Raw genomic sequence first — 20175 nt, 5'->3', positions numbered from 1 at the left:
TGGGAGGCTTTTTCTCCTATTACCCCTTATAAAAATTCAAAAACTGGGTTTACATGCGAGTGTAAAAAATGAAGATTTAGAATTTTCTTCTTCACTTTGCTGCTATTCCCGTGAAACACCTAAAGGGTTAACAAACCTTTTGAATGTCATTTTGAATACTTTGAGGGGTGCAGTTTTTATAATGGGGTCATTTATGGGGTATTTCTAATATGAAGGCCCTTCAAATCCACTTCAAAACTGAAAAGGTCCCTGAAAAGTTCAGATTTTGAAAATGTTGTGAAAAATTAGAAAATTGCTGCTGAACTTTGAAGCCCTCTGGTGTCTTCCAAAAGTAAAAACTCGTCAGTTTTATGATGGAAACATAAAGTAGACATATTGTATATGTGAATCAAAATTTAATTTATTCGTAATGTCTGTTTTCCTTACAAGCAGAGAGCTTCAAAGTTATAAAAATGCTACCTTTTCAATTTTTTCATAAGTTTTTGAACTTTTTCACCAAGAAATGATGCAAGTATCGACAAAAATTTACCACTAACATAAAGTAGAATGTCACGAAAAAACACTCGGAATCAAATTTATAAGTAAAAGCATCCCAGAGTTATTAATACTTAAAGTGACAGAGGTCAGATTTGCAAAAAAAAATGCTCCCGTCCTTAGGGTCAAAATGGGCTCCGTCCCCAAGGGGTTAAAGGAACTGTCCAATAAAAAAAAAATTGGTCTAAACAAATGCATTATGTGAAATGAAACGCGTTTCAAAGGTACAAATATTTGTCCTTTTTCAGAGGCACTTATGATTCTTGCTTTGTGTTGATAACCTGCTGCCCTTGGTTCCCATTCACCATCTGTAGCCGGTCCTAACTCAGTCAGGACCGCTCACAAATGCAATTCCTGACTGGATTCTGCAGAAAGAATGAACATCTGCCCTGAGAATTCTATAGTGTGAATGGCGCTGGACTGGAATTTGCACTGTGAGTACCGGTCATCAACAGTGTTTCCAGCTGTTGCAAAACTACAACTCCCAGCATGCCTGGACAGCTTTTGGCTGTTTTGCACCAACTGGAGGCTTACGGTTTGGAATATACTGGCATATGATGGAGGAGAGAATTCTAGTGCCAGATATGCTTGTTTTACACCATTTTCAAGATCTCTGCTTGCTGTCAGCGCCAGGAAATCCTTTACCACAATAGTGTTGTCCGCACTGATCTCTCACCTCTTTCTGAATGGATATGTTGGAGCTCCATGATTCTGGGTGAGGCGGTTCAGTAAAGGGGCGGATTCCTGTCAGACTGCGCTGTGCCCGGTGCCAACCGCGCTCGGACGCCTTCTACTCCTGCTCTTTCCGGCAGGTGGCAGCACAGGCACACCGCGGCCTCCAGTCTCAAGCATGTTGTGGGGGCGGAGAAAGGGCGGGGCCGTGGTCCAGGCTCCCGGTGGCGGTGTCCGTGAGCCGGAGGAGCTGCTCCGGGTTCTCCCATGGAGCAGGCCGGCTGTCAGGGGGAAACGAGGGCCTGAGAGCTGGGACGTCGCGTCGTCTGCTCGACACTGAGCGAAACAAAGAGGAGAAGCGGAGCCAGGTTATGGCGGACGGCGGGGGAACGCGCAGTGGGAAATGTGGCCGGGCCCCGGGGCTGCTGCTGGGATGGAGCCTTCTCCTCCTTTCTTGTCAGGGATGCACGGCCGGCGGCGAGGACGACTCTCGGGCCGAGGTACCTACTGCTGCCGTGGGCGAGCGGACACCATCCCCCACTACTACGGATTTGACCTGTGGACAACCCCTGAGCCCGACCCTCGGCTCCCCCTCAGACCCTATACGTACACAGGAGTCTTCACTGTCCTATTATATGGCTATTATTGATGGGGGAAATGCCCTAGAATGCAGTAAACATTCCCAGACCCTACACTGCCCCTTACCCCACTGGTGACCCATGTTTATGTGCAAGGATAAGATCCGAAATGTCCATGTGAAACAATTGTCCTTGTCATCTGCAGGGTTGGGGCCTTTACCTTGACTTTTGGCTTTCAGTAAGGTCCAGCAGACAGGTGGGGCTACCAGACCCCCTAAATAATATAGTAACATGACTGAAGAGGGTACATAGACCCCTGATTGGTGTGGGCTCCTGTGCCAACACCCAGATACATTCACCATAGAAATAATGATCCTCTAGTCCAGTGGTCTTCAACCTGCGGACCTCCAGATGTTGCAAAACTACAACTCCCAGCATGCCCGGACAGCCGTTGGCTGTCCGGGCATGCTGGGAGTTGTAGTTTTGCAACATCTGGAGGTCCACAGGTTGAAGACCACTGCTGTAGTCACATCCAGATCTGCTAAGTGTAGAATAAGCCAGAGATAGTGGGTGAGCTCAGCAGGATGGGATGATGTTGGGTTATGTGGATTTGCCCCCTAAGTTGCTTTGATGGTTACACTATATGAGATGAATAGTAAGTATGGAACAATGGAAAGTGCCTCAGTAAGGGATGTTGTTAGCTCAGAATACATTGTGAGATGTCTGCTGTTCTTCCTCCAGGCATGGCTGCGGCTCTATGGCTACCTTCCTCCAGTCAGTCGCCAGATGTCCACCCTGCGCTCTGCTCAGATCTTCTCCTCCGCCATCTCTGAAATGCAGCAATTTTATGGGATACCAGTGACGGGAGAGCTGGATAAGAACACTAGAGAGTAAGGACCACAAAGCTCCTAGGGCATGCTGGAACATATACAGTAATGAATGTTATTTATTGCACAGCCACCAGGAGGCACCATCTCAGTCTTTACACTAATAATCATCCCTCCTAGAACTGCCATATTCAATGTATGTTGTGGTATCCCTTCTCTATAAATTCAGTGGATGTGCCCAGCACCCCTCCCTCACCTTTCATTTTCTCTTAACATGGCTGTTTATTGTCAGGTGGATGAAGAAGCCACGATGTGGTGTCCCCGATCAGTTTGGAAGCAAAGCAAAGTCCAGCATGCGGCGGAGACGTTACGCCCACACTGGACGCAAGTGGAACCAGCTGCATCTGACATACAGGTGTGTGCCCGGCCCAAGGCTGGCATTACAGGCATGATCAGCAGGGAACCATGTGCATCCTCTCCTTCACTGATCCTGATCTTAAGCACTTGAGAATGTTTGTTTATTCTTAATGGTTTTATTAATTGCGAAAGACACACCAAAAAAGTGGATTAAAATTCCAGTGCTATTCATTCCATTATGGATATAGGTAAGCCCACATGTTGATTAGTGCCAGACAGGCTACTCTGTCCCAATGTATATGATCCCCGTGTGCACCTACAGTGGTGTGCAAATTGGGTTGGAGTGATCACTGTATTAAACTCTAAACTCAAGCCCCCCTCGACATGTTTTGCTGCTTAACGCAGCTTTGTCAAGAGGATAGCATGCACTGTCAGTGCCCGCTGTCCTCTTGACAAAGCTGCGTTAAGCAGCGAAACATGTCGAGGGGGGCTTGAGTTTAGAGTTTAATACAGTGATCACTCCAAATAAATGCAATAAGCGGATTGCTCACCTCACAGGAATAGTGCCCTCCTAATTAAGTTTGCTAATTGGAGATCCCCTATTGTGCCAAGCAGAATAAGATCAATGGTTCTAGCGCTCACTGTGTTCCCAAAGTACCAGTGTGGTCTCATAGCGCCTTCACCAAAAGAATTTCACTATTGGATTACTCTGCATAATAATTAGGGGGGCATGGACCCTTTTGTCAGAGGTCTCACATATACCTTTTAAAATCATTTGTCCCCAAAAGTAGTGTGTCTAAACCCCATACGTTATTAGTGCCCCATCAGTGTGTTCTGATCTGTTGGTTAGGAATACCGAGGCTATAACTGTGCACAAGCTTTTTTTTTTTTTATTTTATTTTTTTTAAGTAAAATCTTGCACTAAAGTAGATTTCTTCCTGTTAATACTGACCCTGTTAATCTAAATGATGATGTACCAGCAGAAATGTTGCTACAGTTCTTGATTTTATTCATATCTGAAGAGAAGATATAACAGCAGAATAGTGACTGTAGTGCTGGGTGTTTGCCTTGTGCTGTTATTGATCGGTAATCATGTGACCTTGGACATTGCCAGATACCAGCTAGAAAAAAAAAAACATCCTGAGCCAAGAGAAAGAAGTAATTGTGTGCACAGCGAGGGTAGGGCGTGTGTATAATAGTGTCTAGCATGAGTGCATGATATTTATACATGTATGTGTAGAATGCTAGAGCATGTATACTGTACATGTGTAGAGTAGGGGAAGGGCATGAATTTATGTGTGCATTGAGCCATGGGTATATGTGTGTGTAGAATGGACTCTATATACACACGTGTGTGTCATTCTTCCAATGTCATCCATATGATACCCCCACTTCTTTTTGCAGTATCCAGAATCACTCGGCCAGGCTGGGTGTCTATAACTCCATGGATGCCATACGGAAAGCCTTTGCTGTGTGGTCAAGTGTAACACCACTGACCTTCTCAGAAATCCCATATGAGAGTTTACGACAGCGCCAGGCCACCACAGACATCCTCATTCTTTTTGCCTCCGGCTTCCATGGTGACAGCTCGCCCTTTGATGGTCCTGGTGGCTTTCTGGCGCATGCTTACTTTCCTGGGCCAGGCATGGGCGGAGATGCTCATTTCGACTTAGAAGAACCTTGGACAGTGGACAACACCGACTTGTCAGGTGAGGGCCCAGCCATGTGCCATAAGAGGCATCAGCTGCAGGGGAACTCAGAGGGATAACAGCTGTGGGGGCACAAAGGGGTAACAGCTGCTGTCCCCCTACTCAGGGAATCACCTCTTCTTGGTCGCTGTCCATGAGCTCGGACATTCCTTAGGCCTGGAGCATTCAAATAACCCCACCGCAATCATGGCACCCTTCTACCAGTGGATGGACACTGACAACTTCCAGCTGCCCGAGGACGATAGGCGAGGAATACAACAGCTGTACGGTGAGAACCCCACACTATTCCTGCAGCCCTGATTACCTCCACCCAAATTATTGGCCTTGTATTATATTACCTATTTCCATTATTGTCCCTGTACCATATTACCTCCTACATCCTTATTATTGCTCCTGTATTATTTTACCTTCCCTCTTCATTACTGCACCTACAATTGAAAGGTGGGTTTTTAGCATTAATTGTTTCTAAATTGTGGGCTGACTGTATATGTTATAATAGTTACCTAGATAAGAATCTAAACTAACAACACGCAAACAGTTGTACCAGTCACATCTTTTATTTAGAACTTAAACATCTACAATGCAGGGGGGAAAGTGGCAAAATATTTTACTTAAGGAGAAGAGATTGGCAAAACACCAGTGAACACCGTACTACCAATTAAATGCAAACAAACCTTGGATACTGATAGGTCTCTTCTTTGCAGAAAGGATTTCTCAGTGTGAACAATACCTCAATAATAACAGCTTTCAGAAGATGTGATATGTAGATTTATGATGCCAAAATATCACTGCTAAAGACCTTGGTATATATTTATCCATGGTTAGACAAATTATCTGCAAATTTTATGAAAATATTCAGCCCTGTTGCTACTGTCTCTAAGAGTGGGCATGCAAGATAATTTTAAGAGCTCAGCAGACAGGGGTAACAGCAAAAGACCTACAGAAGACTACAAACTTCAGAATCCTGAATTTCCACGGCAAGAAACATCTTGTGTGGAAATTCTGCCACATGTACAGCGCAGCAGAATCCTATTTGAAATCAATGGGAATTTTCTGCAGTGGAATGTCCTCACAAGTTCCGCCCATGTGAACCCGGCCTCAGAAGCACAAATGCCCTTTGCTTTGCTGCCTCAGGACATTTTGTGATTTATTGAGGGAACAATGAATTCAAAGATGGATTAAAATATTTTACATTAAAGGTGAGGGCAGCAGTCTGTGTCCTCAAGCTGAATTGACATTGAGTAATACAACATGACTTTGACCCAAAGCACACAATAAATCAGAGTTCTGACCATAATCCTCTTTAGATGTTGTGGCAGGACCTATAGAGGGCTGTGCATTTCAGGCATCCCAGAAATATTCATAATCTGAATACATCTGCAGGGAGGAAAAGTTGCCTCTCACCGTTGTGCAAATCTTATTTGCAGCTCCAGCGATTGCCGCTAAAGAGGGACATACTTATTAGGCTCAAGGGTTCACTCAGTTTTTCTCCCTGCACTTTGTATGTTTACTCAATGGGGGAGATTCATCAAGACTTGTGCTGAGGAAAAGTTTACCAGTTGCCCATAGCAACAAATCGGATCGCTTCTTTTACTTTTCAGAGGCCTTTTCAAAAATGAAAGAAGCAATCTGATTGGTTACTATGTGCAACTGGTCCACTTTTTCCTCTGTGTCATGAAGTGTTTGACTTGGTGCTCCATCACACTGCCGGTGTGCTCCACTTAAGGGAGCGCCATTGGTCAGACCATCAATCAGAAGGACAGGAGTTAAGCGGAGGGAAAAAAAATACCACGTCCTATTTTTTTTCTCTGCTCAACTCCTGTAAAATACTGGAAACTCAACTGACCCCATTCAAGTCAATAGGATCCTTCAGAACCCGACTGTGTAGTTGTGCTCCGACCTGTTCAGGGTCTGTTTGGGCAAAAAGAAAGAGCTGAAGGGGTCAGAGCACGACGATAGTTTGAATGTTTCATTAGTAATCAAGGCAGAAATCCAGTTTATTCCATAGGGTTCATGCAACTATATTTTAAATAAGCCATTAATGTCTCCATATTTTACTTTCTTTCCTCTCAATTATTAGCCTTATATCATACCTCCCTCCCACCCATTATTGTTGTTATATCATACGATCTGCTCCCACAGCCCCATTGTTGTGCCTATAATATACTGCTATAGTATATTATGCTGCTTTAGTATTTAACTTTTTTCCCCTAACCCCATTATTATCTCCTCTCACATGTTGTTGCCCTTTTCATGATACTCCAAGCTGTTTCTACTGCTGATAAATCACATCCCCCTGGTTCCTAACAAGTATTTTTGGAGAATTATCAAAACCTGTGCAGAGGACATGTTGACCAGCTTTCCCATAGCAACCAAATCCCTATTTTTTATTTATTTTTCAAAGCCATTTTAAAAATGAATGAATCAGTCTGATTGTTATGGGCAAATCAACGATGTTCCTCTGCACAGGTTTTGACAAATCTCCTTCATTGTCTTATACTGTTGTCTATACAGGGAGTCCGAACAACGAGGCACCGAGTACCCTATCTCCTTTTACTACTCCAGCCCGCCCAGACAAGAGACTTCCAAAGCCACCACCAGGGGGCAAACCAGAGCGGCCTGGAAATGCCCCTCCTAAAAGCCCATCTATCCCTGATCAATATGGCCCTAATATCTGTGAGGGCAACTTTGATGCAGTGACTGTCCTGCGCGGAGAGATGTTTGTCTTTAAGGTAAGCAGATCCTGAGAAAGTCCTGCTTCCCTTCACCCATTCAATGCTTTTATCAACATGACATCACCGGCTCCCTATCCACTACCATAGGACAGACCAGAGCAGTCTCAGAACTGTCGGTGAGTTTTGCTTGTGGGTTCCACTATTTAGGATTTGCCCTTTTGCCCCTCCTCCTTTGTCAGAGGTGGGAGGGCAGCCTGCTGACAGTATTGTGTTAATGTGCAGGGTGCCTGGTTCTGGAGAGTGCGTAATAACCGGGTATTGGATAACTACCCTATGCCGATCGGCCATTTCTGGAGAGGACTCCCAGCCAACATAAGCGCTGTATATGAGAGACATGATGGGAAGTTTGTGTTTTTTAAAGGTGGGTCTGGGGGAATTGCAGATGTGGTGGGGGTCATTTCCAGTTTGATGCTATATTTTTATATAGAGGAGGCAAGTCCTGTGATTATTAACATCTCATTAATTGGCAGGGGATAAATACTGGTTGTTCCGTGAAGCCAATCTGGAGTCGGGGTATCCACAGCCACTTAGCAACTTGGGATATGGCATCCCCTATGACAGGATTGACACAGCTATATGGTGGGAACCCACAGGACACACATACTTCTTCCGGGGAGACAGGTAAGACTGGGGTTATACTATTTGCCCCACATGTGATACTGGGGGAAAAACTGGAGTACAGTTTGAAACTATGGATCCCCTTTACGTTTCTGACAGCCATTCTTGAGATTGTTCACATATAGAGTATCTGTGACCGGGGGAGTGAAAACATTGGAAAACAGGAAATGGACAAGAATAGATGAGAGGAAGCTCCCTCTGGGCCTGGGTCATACAAGAGCCAGCAGGAAAACACTCTTTGTATGTGTCTCTTCTCCTCTGTATGAGACCCTCTTCTTATTAAAGGGTTTAGCCATGTTGGGCTGCCTGGAGGTCTAGTTCCACCTTCTCTCATGGCTCTTACCCCTCACACCCCCTTCATAATGACCCTTCTGCAAATTATCTTATGGCTTTTTTTTTTTTTTTTTTTTTCAACTCTAGCTACTGGCGCTTCAATGAAGAGAGTCGCTCTGTTGATACAGGTTACCCAAAATCCATTAAGGTCTGGGCTGGTATCCCAGACACCCCAAAAGGTGCCTTCCTGAGTTCAGATACATGTGAGTATAACATGATAGGAGCAAAATGTCTTTTTCACACAGGCGAAGTGCTTTACTGCACTGTGCAGACTTCCTGTCACTCAACCTACTAGAGAAAACTAGTCAACCTCTCCCTAGTCTGAAATGGCTGATAACAGGCAGCAGTAGATTGTATTCACCTGTCCTACAGTCAGCCTCTCCTTAGTCTGACATGGCTAATCAGAGGGGAAAGTACATTATAGTCACTACGCTATAGTCCAGTCCACACTGATGAATCCTGATGAACATTTAATAGGATTTATGAGAGAGAATTAGCCAACCAGGTGAATCTTCACAGAGGGGTCCTGGGATTCAATGTCAACTGATGCCACTGTCTTGTCCCCGGCAGCATACACTTACTTCTACAGAGGAGCCAAATACTGGAAATTTGACAACCAGCGTCTGAAGACAGAGCCTGGGTACCCCAAGTCTATATTACGAGACCTCATGGGCTGCCAGGAAGAAGTGTTCAAGGAACCAGATGCTGCCCCGAGGTGGCCAGATGTGGAGCAGCCACCATTTAACCCTGATGTTGAGCCTGAGGATCAGGACAGGGACAAGGAGACTGCAGGCAGGGAGGACAATGGCCGAGATGTGGATGTGGTTGTCCATATTGATGAGTATACACGTGCAGTCAGTGTTGCCATGGTGATTGTGCCTCTACTACTGCTGCTATGCATCCTGGGATTAATCTACATCATTGTTCAGATGCACAGAAAAGGGCCTCCAAAATCCCTCCGATACTGCAAGCGTTCCCTGCAGGAATGGGTGTGACCCCTCCCCCCCCCCCCCCCCCCACCCCCATTCAATGACCACTTGCCATCCATCGCTTCCCACTTTTCCAGCCATCTTGGTTTTTGTACATTTTAATTTACATTTTTTTTGTGGTGCTAACATGGGAGCAGACCACCCCTTCCTCCCAACCTGCGGAACTTTAAAAAAGTGGCAGTGGAGGTGCTGTATCTGCCACCCTCTGCAGGTGTGCTGGGGTAATACTCTGGACAGCGACACCATGTGGCTGCTGTGATAATTGCACTTGTGAATTGCACCATGTAGCTCTTGGTACTTTGTGTTGCACATGACCCTGATCATTACAATGAATGTCTGCCGTGAGTGCGGTTAGGGTGCCGCCGCCGCCACCTTCTATAATTTTTATTTTGCACTGAACAAGTCCTAAGATGGACACAAGATAGAAACAAGGAGCAGATTCCCCTCCCAATCAAGTGCTAGAGATGGGGGGCGGGAGGGTCTGTTCCCTGTTGTCTATCAGAGAGTCCGTTGTTCCTGTGGAATGTCAGTCTTGGGTAAGAAGGGAAATTCTGTAGGGGCTGGGCCCACACTATGGCCTGTGCATCGCAGCCTCTGCATGATTAGCACCACCCAAATGTTTGTTTTTATTAAAGTTTTCTAAACATTAAATTGGAAATTTTTATGTCACAATGGTGAGCACAAGAGTACCACATAGCGTGCCACTGTGTCAGTACAACTCACTTATAGGTAAGAATGCCAACGCTATACAGCGTAATAGAATGAGTGCAGTGGTGTCAATACAGCAGACAGATGGGTAAGTTTGTTTACTTGTGCAAAAAACACATAATTTCTTCCAAAAACAGCACCACACCTGTCCTTATGTTGTGTTTAGTTCTGCAACTTGATTCCATTCACATCAGTGGAACTGAGCTCAAATTCCAAACACAACATGAGGACAGGGGTGGTGCTGCTGTTTTTGCAAGAAATTAGCTCAGGTTTTCTACCCCTGGATAACCCCTTTGACACAACAAATAGTGCCGATGACCACTTTCTTCTTCCCTGTTAATATGCCAAAATTTATTTATGGAGGGGCATAAGGACTGACAGGCATACATACATTTTTTTCTTTTTTTTTAGAGCAGCAGGTTAAAACTTACTGTCATTTAAAAAAATCCTTTGTGTCATGCAAATAGTTAGATTTTGGGTCTCAGTCTTGAAACCCTCATGATCTATGGCTATGGCCAGGGAAAGCATGCGACAGCGCTCCTTATTCCCCATTTCATTATTAAATCTGTTTCATTGTTGGAGCCCATATGTCAGAAGTTTCTTTAAAGAACAGAAGGCAGGTTCACATGTGAGTTCTGTGTGGAAAAATCTGAAACATTTACAGTAGCAGGAAAGTGGATGAGATTTAAAAAAAAAAAAAAAACTTCATCTGGGTTCACACTACTTTTTATGCAATACGGGACTGCATACGGCTGGGGGGAGCTAAAACCAGGCACTCCCGTATCCCTGCCGTATGCGGCCCATATGTAATGTATTTCAATGAGCCGACCGGAGTGAAGCGCTGACTCCAGTCGGCTCATTTTTGTCCCGTATGCGGTTTTCCCACAGGACCTAAAATCGTGGTGGACCGCGGTTTTAGGTCCGGCGGGAAAACCGCATACAGGACAAAAATGAGCCAACCGGAGTCAGCATTCCACTCCGGTCGGTTCATTGAAATACATTACATACAGGCCGCAAACGGCAGGAATACGGAAGTGCCCGGTTTTAGCTCCCCCCAGACATATGCGGTCCCGTATTGCATAAAAAGTAGTGTGAACCGAGCCTTATCCCAAAAAAACTGACTAAATCTGTCTGTAAATTGATTAGTGTGTAAATTGACCTGCAGCAGGTCAAGTTGTGTTTGAGAGATTGCATTTTCCCCATTGATTTAAATAGCAACGTTAGAATCTACTATAATTTCACAGTGGATTTATCTGCAGAAATGTTGCGGTTCCACAGTGAAATCCACAACTTTAGATTGAAATATATTGGTTTTCTTTTTCCTCAAAACTTCTACATATTTCACATGATTTGGTGTGAAAGGCTGCAGGTAATCCACATAATTTCCTAATTTCCTTCATGTGGGAATGTACACTTAGGCCGGGTTCATACTACAGAATTTCCGAGTGGAACTCCGTTTTGAAATTCTATTGCAGCAAAGTCCCATTGCTGGCAATGGGATTCTGCTGCTCAGTGCACACTGTGGAGTATTCGAGGCGGACTTTCCGACCAGAAAATCCGCTCAAAAAATTCCACCAGAACATTAAACTTGTCTGTGAGGTGGCCAATGTCTGCGCGGTCCTAGCGCCAACTGATTCAATCTGCACAGGCCGCACTAGAAATCTTCGGTAACACAAAATTCTGAAGTATGAACCTGGCCTCATCAGGGTCCAGTCTGGTATTACAGTCCAACCTCATTCATGTGAACTGGAGTAACGCAGATTCTTCCTTCTAATCTCTCACAATGCAAACAAATCTGTTTCTCTCATTTGCTTTAGGGCAACAGAGAGTCGGGTTCCCCTACACTGAACAAAACTCCTTTCACAACAACACAGGCTTGGATAGTCTAGAGCAGTGGTCTCAAACTGTGGCCCTCCAGATGTTGCAAAATTTCGACTCCCAGCATGCCCGGATAGTGGTTGGCTGTCCTGGCATGCTGGGAGTTGAAGTTTTGCAACATCTGGGGGGCCACAGTTTGAGACCACTGGTCTAGAGATTCATGCAGAGAGTCTATTACCAGAGTTTAGTACCCTCCCGTTATGTGCTGCAAGGGTTAATGCAGCATCCTTGACATCATGCATTTCCTCTTTCCATTAGACGAGGAGTGAGGAGGAGGGGGTCTCGGGGGATGCACAAGGGTCACATCCTCAATCTCAATTAGGTGCAGAATTAAAATGCACTTTACCTGTATGGAAAAAATCCAGGATACAGCAGCACAACAAATCAAAGCAAATCTATTCAGAGAAGGCCTTGTTTGTAAGTATAAGCAGCATCAGGCTCTGACCTTTTACAAACCCCTCAAATCCAGCTAAAACAAAACTACAGCACAAGTCTATATATGAGAAGAAAAAAAAAAGTTAATTAAAATGTGCAATGTTTTGGTAGAGACATGCTGCCTTCTTCAACCAGGGAGCCTGGTTTTACCACAGCGGCTCAGCTAGGGGTTCAGCATAGGGATAACAAAACACTATGGTCTGAGTGGGCCCTCCACCCAGCCATCTTAACATAGAATTTGTCGGCAGATAAGAACCATGTTCCATATTCTAAATACTTATAGTCCCTGGCCCTATCTTATATAGAGGATGGCCTTATGTCTATTCTCATTCTTGTAAACTCCTTCACTGTATTTGTAGTTACCACTTCTACAGGAAGGTAATTCCATGTATCCACTACTCTCAGTAAAGTAGTAGTTTTTCTTCTTTTGAATATCCTCTCCTCCATTACCATGTTGTTTCCCTTTATGTATGTAAAATTTTCTATAATATCTCCTCTGTCCTCTTTATGCTCAGGCTGCTGGAATAAAAATAATAAAATGTTAACCTTCTGCCACTTCCCCGATATCACTGTCCTCTAGCCCGGTCCTTTTGTGACCTTTTGGTGTCCAACATGTAAATCGCCGGCCGCAGCAGTGTCCTACCTCAGCTAGTAATAGGCTGAGTAGCAGTGTCATGTAACAAGTCCGGGCATAGGGAATAAGAGGTTTTCACTGGAGTTCTCCTTTTAAGTCTTCTGAAATAATAACCCCTAAATCCCTTTCCTCAGATGTTGAGGACTGCATCACATATTCTGTACTCTGCCTTTGAGTTTTAACGCGCCAGGTGCATTTCCTTTCGTCCTAACCAGCAGCATAAGTGGGGGGAATTTCTCCTCTGTGAAGCTGGCAGGACAGGCAGAATTTTTATAAAATTTCTGCCAAAGTACAATTAACCACTTATGGACGCAGGGTGTACAGGTACACTCCCGTTCCCGAGTCCTTAAGGTCTCAGGTTGTACCTGTACGTCCTGAGTCCCGCTTACTGGGTTTAAACTGTTCTCACGAGTTGAGAATGGGTTGATCCCCATGGGTCCCGGTTGCTACGGGCAGTCAGGACCCACTGCTAATGCCAGGCACTTCTGATCGAGCCGATGCCCGGCATTAACCCTTTAGACGCCACAATCTAAACTGAAAGTAAAACTATCCCGGCAACTCAGCTAATCTGGACTATTGCAACAGAATCGCGATGTCCCAATCACATTACTGGACGGCGGGAGGGTCCTCCTCGTCATCCGATAGGGATCTACTGCTCCATGCTTGCACCGCAGGCTAGAGCAGCAGAGCGCCGGTAATGCTGATCAATGCTATGCTAGTGGTAAGAAAAATAAGAATAAATGTGAATAAGCACCCCCCCCCCCAATTAAAGTTTGAATCACCCCCCTTTTCCTATTTTTAAAATAAAATAATGTAATAAAATTAATAATCATATGTGCTACCGCTGCGTGCATAAATGTCCGAACTATTAAAATATAAGGTTAGCTAAACCGCTCGGTCGATGGCGTCACGTCCCTTCATATACCATAAAAATATTAATAAAAAGTGTTCAAAAAGTCCCACGAAAACAAAAATGGTACCGATAAAAACTACAGACCACAACACAAAAAATAAGCCCTCATATAGCCCCATATGTTGAAAAAAAAAAGTTATGGGGGTCAGAAGATGTATTAAACGAGTAGTCCAGTGGTGATTCAGTGGTGAGCAACTTATCCCCTATCCTAAGGATAGGGGATAAGTTGCAGATCGCGGGGGGTCCGACCGCTGGGGCCCCCCGCGATCTCCTGTACGGAGTCCCGACAGCCCGCGGGAAGGGGGCGTGTCGACCTCCGCACGAGGCGGCGGCCGACACGCCCCCTCAATACAACTCTATGGCAGAGCCGAAGCGCTGCATTCGGCAATCTCCGGCTCTGCCATTGAGATGTATTGAGGGGGCGTGTCGGCCGCCGCCTCGTGCGGGGGTCGACACCCGCTATCTCGGCGGAGAGCCGGGGCCCCGTACAGAGAGATCGCAGGGGGCCCCAGCGGTCGGACCCCCCGCGATCTCAAACTTATCCCCTATCCTTAGGATAGGGGATAAGTTTTTCACCACTGGACTACCCCTTTAAATATACAAATTTTGGTGCATGTAGTTTATAATTTTTTTTTTTTAAAGTAGTAAAATAAATAAAACCTACATGAATTGGGTATCCGTGTAACTGAATGGACCTACGGAATAAAGATAAGCGTACATTTTTTATGTAAATTTGTTTTCCCTAACAGCAGCACAAGTGGGGCGTTCTGCCCCTGTGAAGCTGGCAGGATGGTAGAATTTTTAATTCCGCCCAAGTAATTAACTTTTAATTGCCCCTCCTCCCCTAGGCCCTATTGCTTAATAAAAAGTAAAATAAACAAAAATTACAGGAGGGAAATTTGTGTGCCGCTGTTCGTACTAAGGGAAAACAACTTTATGTTAAAAATGAATGCTTCCCTTACGTCCTAACCAGCAGCACAAGTGGGAACTTAGCAAGTAACAAGACAAATAGGGAGGGACTACGGAAGAGTGGCACTTAGGATGGATTGCCCAAAGGCCAACTCTTCCGAACGTTAGGCATTAACCCTGTAATGACTAATAAAGGTATTCTGCGTGTCCCAGGAGGCAGCAGCACAGATTTGTTCTAGAGGAACAGCTTTTCTTTCGGCAAAAGAAGTAGAGACTGCCCTAGTGGAGTGGGCAGTGACAAAGGCAGGAGGAGTTAACTCCTGGGCTACAAAAGCCTCCCGGATTGCCTCTTTAATCCATCGTCTCAGGGAGGGTTTAGAAGCTTTAAGACCTTTGTTCTTCCCTGAAAAGGAAACAAGAAGGTGTTATGATCTTCTAAATTCTCCAGTTCTTGAAATATCAATTCTGAGGATTCTTGAAATGTCCAAAGTAGGATCTGCAACTTCCTCGGGAGAGGGTGGATTAGGACACAGAACTGGTAGAGATATGGCCTGATTGATGTTGGAGAAAGTTGGGACCTTAGGAACAAAGGTAGGTAAATATCTGGAGAAAAAATTTATAAGGCTCAAAAGCTGAAAGGGCTTGAAGCTCACCAATCCTCTTGGCTGAAGTTATGGCCATTACGAAGGTGACTTTAAGGGACAAACACCTAAGGTCGACTTTTTCCTGAGGTTCAAAAGGGGGGGAGCATAACCCCTTTCGGAGCTCCGCACGCAGCGTCCGGAAGTTCATTACTCCGAACGCTGTGTGTGGGCCGCCGGGCTTGAGGGGGCGGGCGTGACGTCACGCCCGGCGGCGGCAAACACGGAAGCCCGCGCACAGCGTTCGGAGTAATGAACTTCCGGACGCTGCGTGCGGAGCTCCGAAAGGCAGGGCAGCGCACAACACCTTTTAAGAACAGTAGACAAATCCCATTTGAGAATAGGTCTGAGAACACTAGGATTAAGTCTTTCAGCTCCCCTGAGAAATCTTCTGATTAGGGTTTCTTGCGACAAAGATCTGCCTAAAGAGGCAGAGAGTGCTGAAACTTTTAAAGTGGATGGGCTAAGACCCTTGTCAAGGCCATCCTGAAGAAAACTTAGTAGTGCAGAAAGAGGAGGATCTGAGGCTACTAACTCTTTCCTAGCACACCATTGAAGGAAAATCTGATTTATCCTGGAATAAACTTTGTTGATTCTGCTCTAGAGTGTGCAATGGTTTTTAAGACCTCCGCAGGAAGCCCACTACATAGTAGGGTCCTGTCAATCTCCAGGCTGTCAGAATGAGATTCCTCAGATCTAGGCAGGAGCCTGTGTTGTGAGACACAAGGTTCTGCACAGGGGGAAGCCCCCAATAAAGCCTCATCCAATAATAACTCATACTCATGAGCTGGGTAAACCAGGACCTCTTGGGCTAGAATGGTATGATGGCAATCACTGAGGTCTGGTCTTGCCTGACTTTCATCAATACCTTTGATATCATGAAAAGTGGAGGGAATATGTAGGCCAGCCTGAATCTCCATGGAATGGACAGAGCGTCTATCGCCACAGGATTGTCCTCCTTGTAAAGAGCGCAAAACCTTGTTCACCTTGGCGATCAGACGAGTTGCCATGAGATTATCTCTGGCACACCCCACCTTTAGAGTTATTTTCTTGAAGTTATCTTCATTCAGGGACCATTCGCCTTGGACTGGAAGGCCGCGACTTAGACCATCTGCTACTATGTTGAGATCTCTTTTGATGTGGACTGCTGAAAGGTGGGTTAGGTTGGTCTCTGACCAAGAGAGAATTAGTCTGGTCTCCTTGAGGAGAACTTGAGACTTCATGCCACCCTGTCTATTGATGTAAGACGCCACAGTGGTGTTGTCTGACCAAACTCTTCGATTTCCCTAGAATAAGGGGTGCGAAGTGGTGGAGAGCTAGACAAACTGCTCTCAGCTCTCTCATGTTGGAGGAGAGAAATCTCTCCTGAGGGGTCCAATTACCTTGTACAGGATTCTTGTCCAGATGGGCTCCCTAGCCCAGAAGGGAGGTGTCCGTAGTCAAAATGATCCAACGAGGTTGAATCAAGGACTTCCCATCTGTCAGATTCGTCCACCATCTGAGAGATGTACGGACCTCGGCTGACAGGGTGCACTCTTTGTCCAACCCCTTGGGCTTGCAATTCCAGACAGCCAAGACTTGATTTTGAAGCGGTCTGAGATGCCATAGGGCCCAAGGGACTGCCTCTGCAGACGCTGACATATGACCCAACATCTTCATCAGAGTTCTGATGGAGACCTTACGAAGAATCATCAGAAACTCAATGGCTCTTATGACTCGTTCTCTTTTCTCCGGAGTGAGAGACAAAGTCATCTGAGAGGAGTTGAGAACAAAACCCAGGAACTTCCTGGATGTGATGGGATGATTTCAGACTTTTCCCAATTTATAAACCAGCCCAAGCGCTGGAGAAAATCTAGAGCCAAATGAAGATGCGACTGTAAAACGTCTAGAATAGCGGCTTTTAAAAGCCAGTTGTCTAGACCTTTTAGTGTGAGGGCAGAGACCACGGGAGCCCCCACCTTTGTAAAGGTGTGGGAGCTGAAGTAATGCCGAAGGGCAGAATGGCAAACTGGAGATGCCTTGCCATACTTTTATGGTGACAGCAACCCTAAACAACTTCTTGTTAGCAGTAAATATAGGAACATGAAGGTAAGCATCCTTCAAGTCGATGGTAACCATAAGATCTTGAGGGTCCAGGCTGCTAATGACTGAACAAATGGTTTCCATTTTGAACCGTCTTTTCTTTATGAAACGGTTTAGAAAGTGAAGATCTTCGATCATGCCCCAGTCGCCCGATGGTTTCAGCACTAGAAAGATTGGGGAATACACCCTGATCCTCTTTGATTGGGGGGAACTTCCTCGAGAGCAGGCTTTCCTATGTACTGGAGGACAGAGTCCTCTAGAATAGCCTGTTTTGGTTGAGGAAGTAATTTTGTTAAAAAAATTTCCTTGGAGGAGGGGAGATGAAATCTATTTTGTACCCCGACTGAATAACGTCCAGAACTCAAGGATCCTGGATAGTCTTGTCCGGATGCTTCCACTCGGCCTCCATTAGTTTCCCAAGTGTGTCATCCACTTTGAAAACCCAAGGTCTTCTAGAGGGGGATGTTGAGGCTTCCCCCTGATCAACATCCAAATCCCCTGATCGGCCAGATCTAAGTAATCTCTGTGTCTTTTCAACAGGAAAAAGAGACTGAGAGACTACTTCTACTGATTACTTTGACTTATCTTCTATGGACATGGCGGAATCTTCCACAATAGAAGGAGGACTAGATGAGGTTCTAGGTCTCTTGGTGGAAATGGAACTCTTGATTTTGTTAATAGAGTTCCCCATAAACTCCTTCATCCAAACGAACATGTCATGGCCCGTGGGTTCAGCCGGATTAGCAGGTGGGCGACATCCAGGACACCTATTGAATTCATAAGCATCAGGTAGCGGAGTACCACAATCAGCACAGGTCAGATGGCGCCTCTTAGAGGCGGAATTGCGACCTCCAGAATATGGATCACTCGACGGAGGAGTAGACATTGTTCTGGAATTAAAACAATAGGTTGGAAAAAAACTAAACCCGCTTTGTTGCAGCGCAAGAGAAGAAAAGATACCTATGAAATAAATAGGGCTCTTTGCAAAAAAAAAAACACCACCACACAGCAGGTACCACACAAAGTGTAGCCTAGCTAGATAGGCAGCAAGAGGCCTAATAGAGGCCAATGCTGTCTATATATAGGTCAAAGGGAGCCAATTTTGAAATAGACTCCGCACCCTGGAACTGACCTAGCTGCTGAGTGTTAAGTTTTTAAAATACTTAACAAAATATATAATAATTTGTGCCCCTTCCTAAATGCTGGAAGGGGCAGAAGCTACTAAATATGAACAAATACTAGCGCAATCGGCGCTAGAAAGGAAAAAACGGCGGACCTGAAGTCGTCAGATGAAGATCCGCGGCTCCGCAACACAGAGTGGAAATCGGACGCCACAGACAGATGCTGCTGCCCGGGTGCACGGTACCCCAACTAGAGGTAAGATTCTTTCTGCTAATGAGAGGTTTGGTCACTGCAGAGTGGGCTTTTAGTCCAAATGCTCTTAAATGGCGAGACACTGTATGACGAGACATCCTTACCCTGTTCAGTGCTGAACTGGCGAGCAATTCCAGCTGTGGTGTTGAAACGAATACCCATTGAGATTCTCTGCATTATCCTGTCCTCTCTTGCATTTGTCTTTCAAGGGTGACCAGCCTTAAATGAGTTTGTGATGTTGTAAAGATGCAATTTTCTAGAAATCACAGACTTGGAACGACTAACTTCTCTTGCTATGGCTGATAGGGTCACCCCTTTGGTCTTCATCTGGACAACCTGCTGCAGGAGGCTTTCAGTCACTTTGGAGCGGCACACCATTTATGCAAAGTCAGTGAAAACTGGAAAGTTAGGCTGCCAGTTAAATAAGGTTTGTCAGATCATTAAGGAAATAAGCACCAGTTGCCAGATTAACACCAACAACTTGCAGGTATCTGAAAGTGTTCTCTAATTTTGCTTAAAATACTTACTCATGTTAGGATATATTCATATAGGAATGCACTATGACCTTGACATTTAAGAAATTGTGTGTTGTTCTCTAATTTTGATCTCCAGTGTACATATAGGATCACTTCTGGGGGCGGGCCAAGTTGAGTTTGGCGCCCGGTGCATTTTGTGCATTTAAGCCAGCCCGGACACTCGTTTTGCCTCTTATTGCTGTCTAAGCTGCAAGAGTGTGGTCTCCTATGTATCTGGTGTGCTGTAAAAGAGGTAGTACCCTCAGATCCTCCTCTTTCTGCAATTCTACAGTTTCTTCAGGACAGTCTCCACAAGGTTCTGTGCTTGTCCACCTTTAACCAGTTAAGGACCCAGGGCGTACCTGTACGCCCTGAGTCCGCACCCTTTCTATAACGCGGGGCCACGGCCAGGCCTCTAACAATGCCCGAGGCCTGTGGCTAATAGTACTGATTGCATAGGTACTGATTGCATCGGTACTGATCGCGGTGCCGCGTGCTTGTAACCCTTTAGAGGCAGCGTTCAAAGTTGATCGGCACGTCTAAAGTGAAAGTAAATTACTCCCAGCTAGCTCAGTGAGCTGTTTGGGACCGGCCCTGCGAAATTGCGGCATCCCAAACAGCTGGCAGACACAAGGAGGGTCCCTACCTTCCTCCTGCGTCACCGATCGGCAAATGACTGCTCAGTGCCTGAGATCCAGGCATAAGCAGTCAAGCGGCAGAATCATTGATATGAG

At 45.5% G+C, this 20175-nt stretch overlaps 1 protein-coding gene across 1 annotated transcript; it reads left to right on the top strand.

Moving 5' to 3' along the window:
• Positions 1-1362: 1362 nt before the first annotated feature.
• Positions 1363-10642, top strand: MMP15 (matrix metallopeptidase 15). The gene is made up of 10 exons (XM_056525400.1): positions 1363-1706; positions 2526-2674; positions 2904-3026; positions 4373-4677; positions 4784-4945; positions 7192-7409; positions 7635-7773; positions 7883-8033; positions 8451-8566; positions 8934-10642. Exons 1-10 carry the CDS (start codon positions 1578-1580, stop codon positions 9356-9358), a joined length of 1917 nt encoding a protein of 638 aa, XP_056381375.1. The 5' UTR covers positions 1363-1577; the 3' UTR covers positions 9359-10642.
• Positions 10643-20175: the final 9533 nt, after the last annotated feature.

This window comes from Hyla sarda, chromosome 6, assembly GCF_029499605.1.
Source record: "Hyla sarda isolate aHylSar1 chromosome 6, aHylSar1.hap1, whole genome shotgun sequence".
Taxonomy (NCBI): domain Eukaryota; kingdom Metazoa; phylum Chordata; class Amphibia; order Anura; family Hylidae; genus Hyla; species Hyla sarda.
This window is presented reverse-complemented; position numbering and strand designations above follow the sequence as displayed.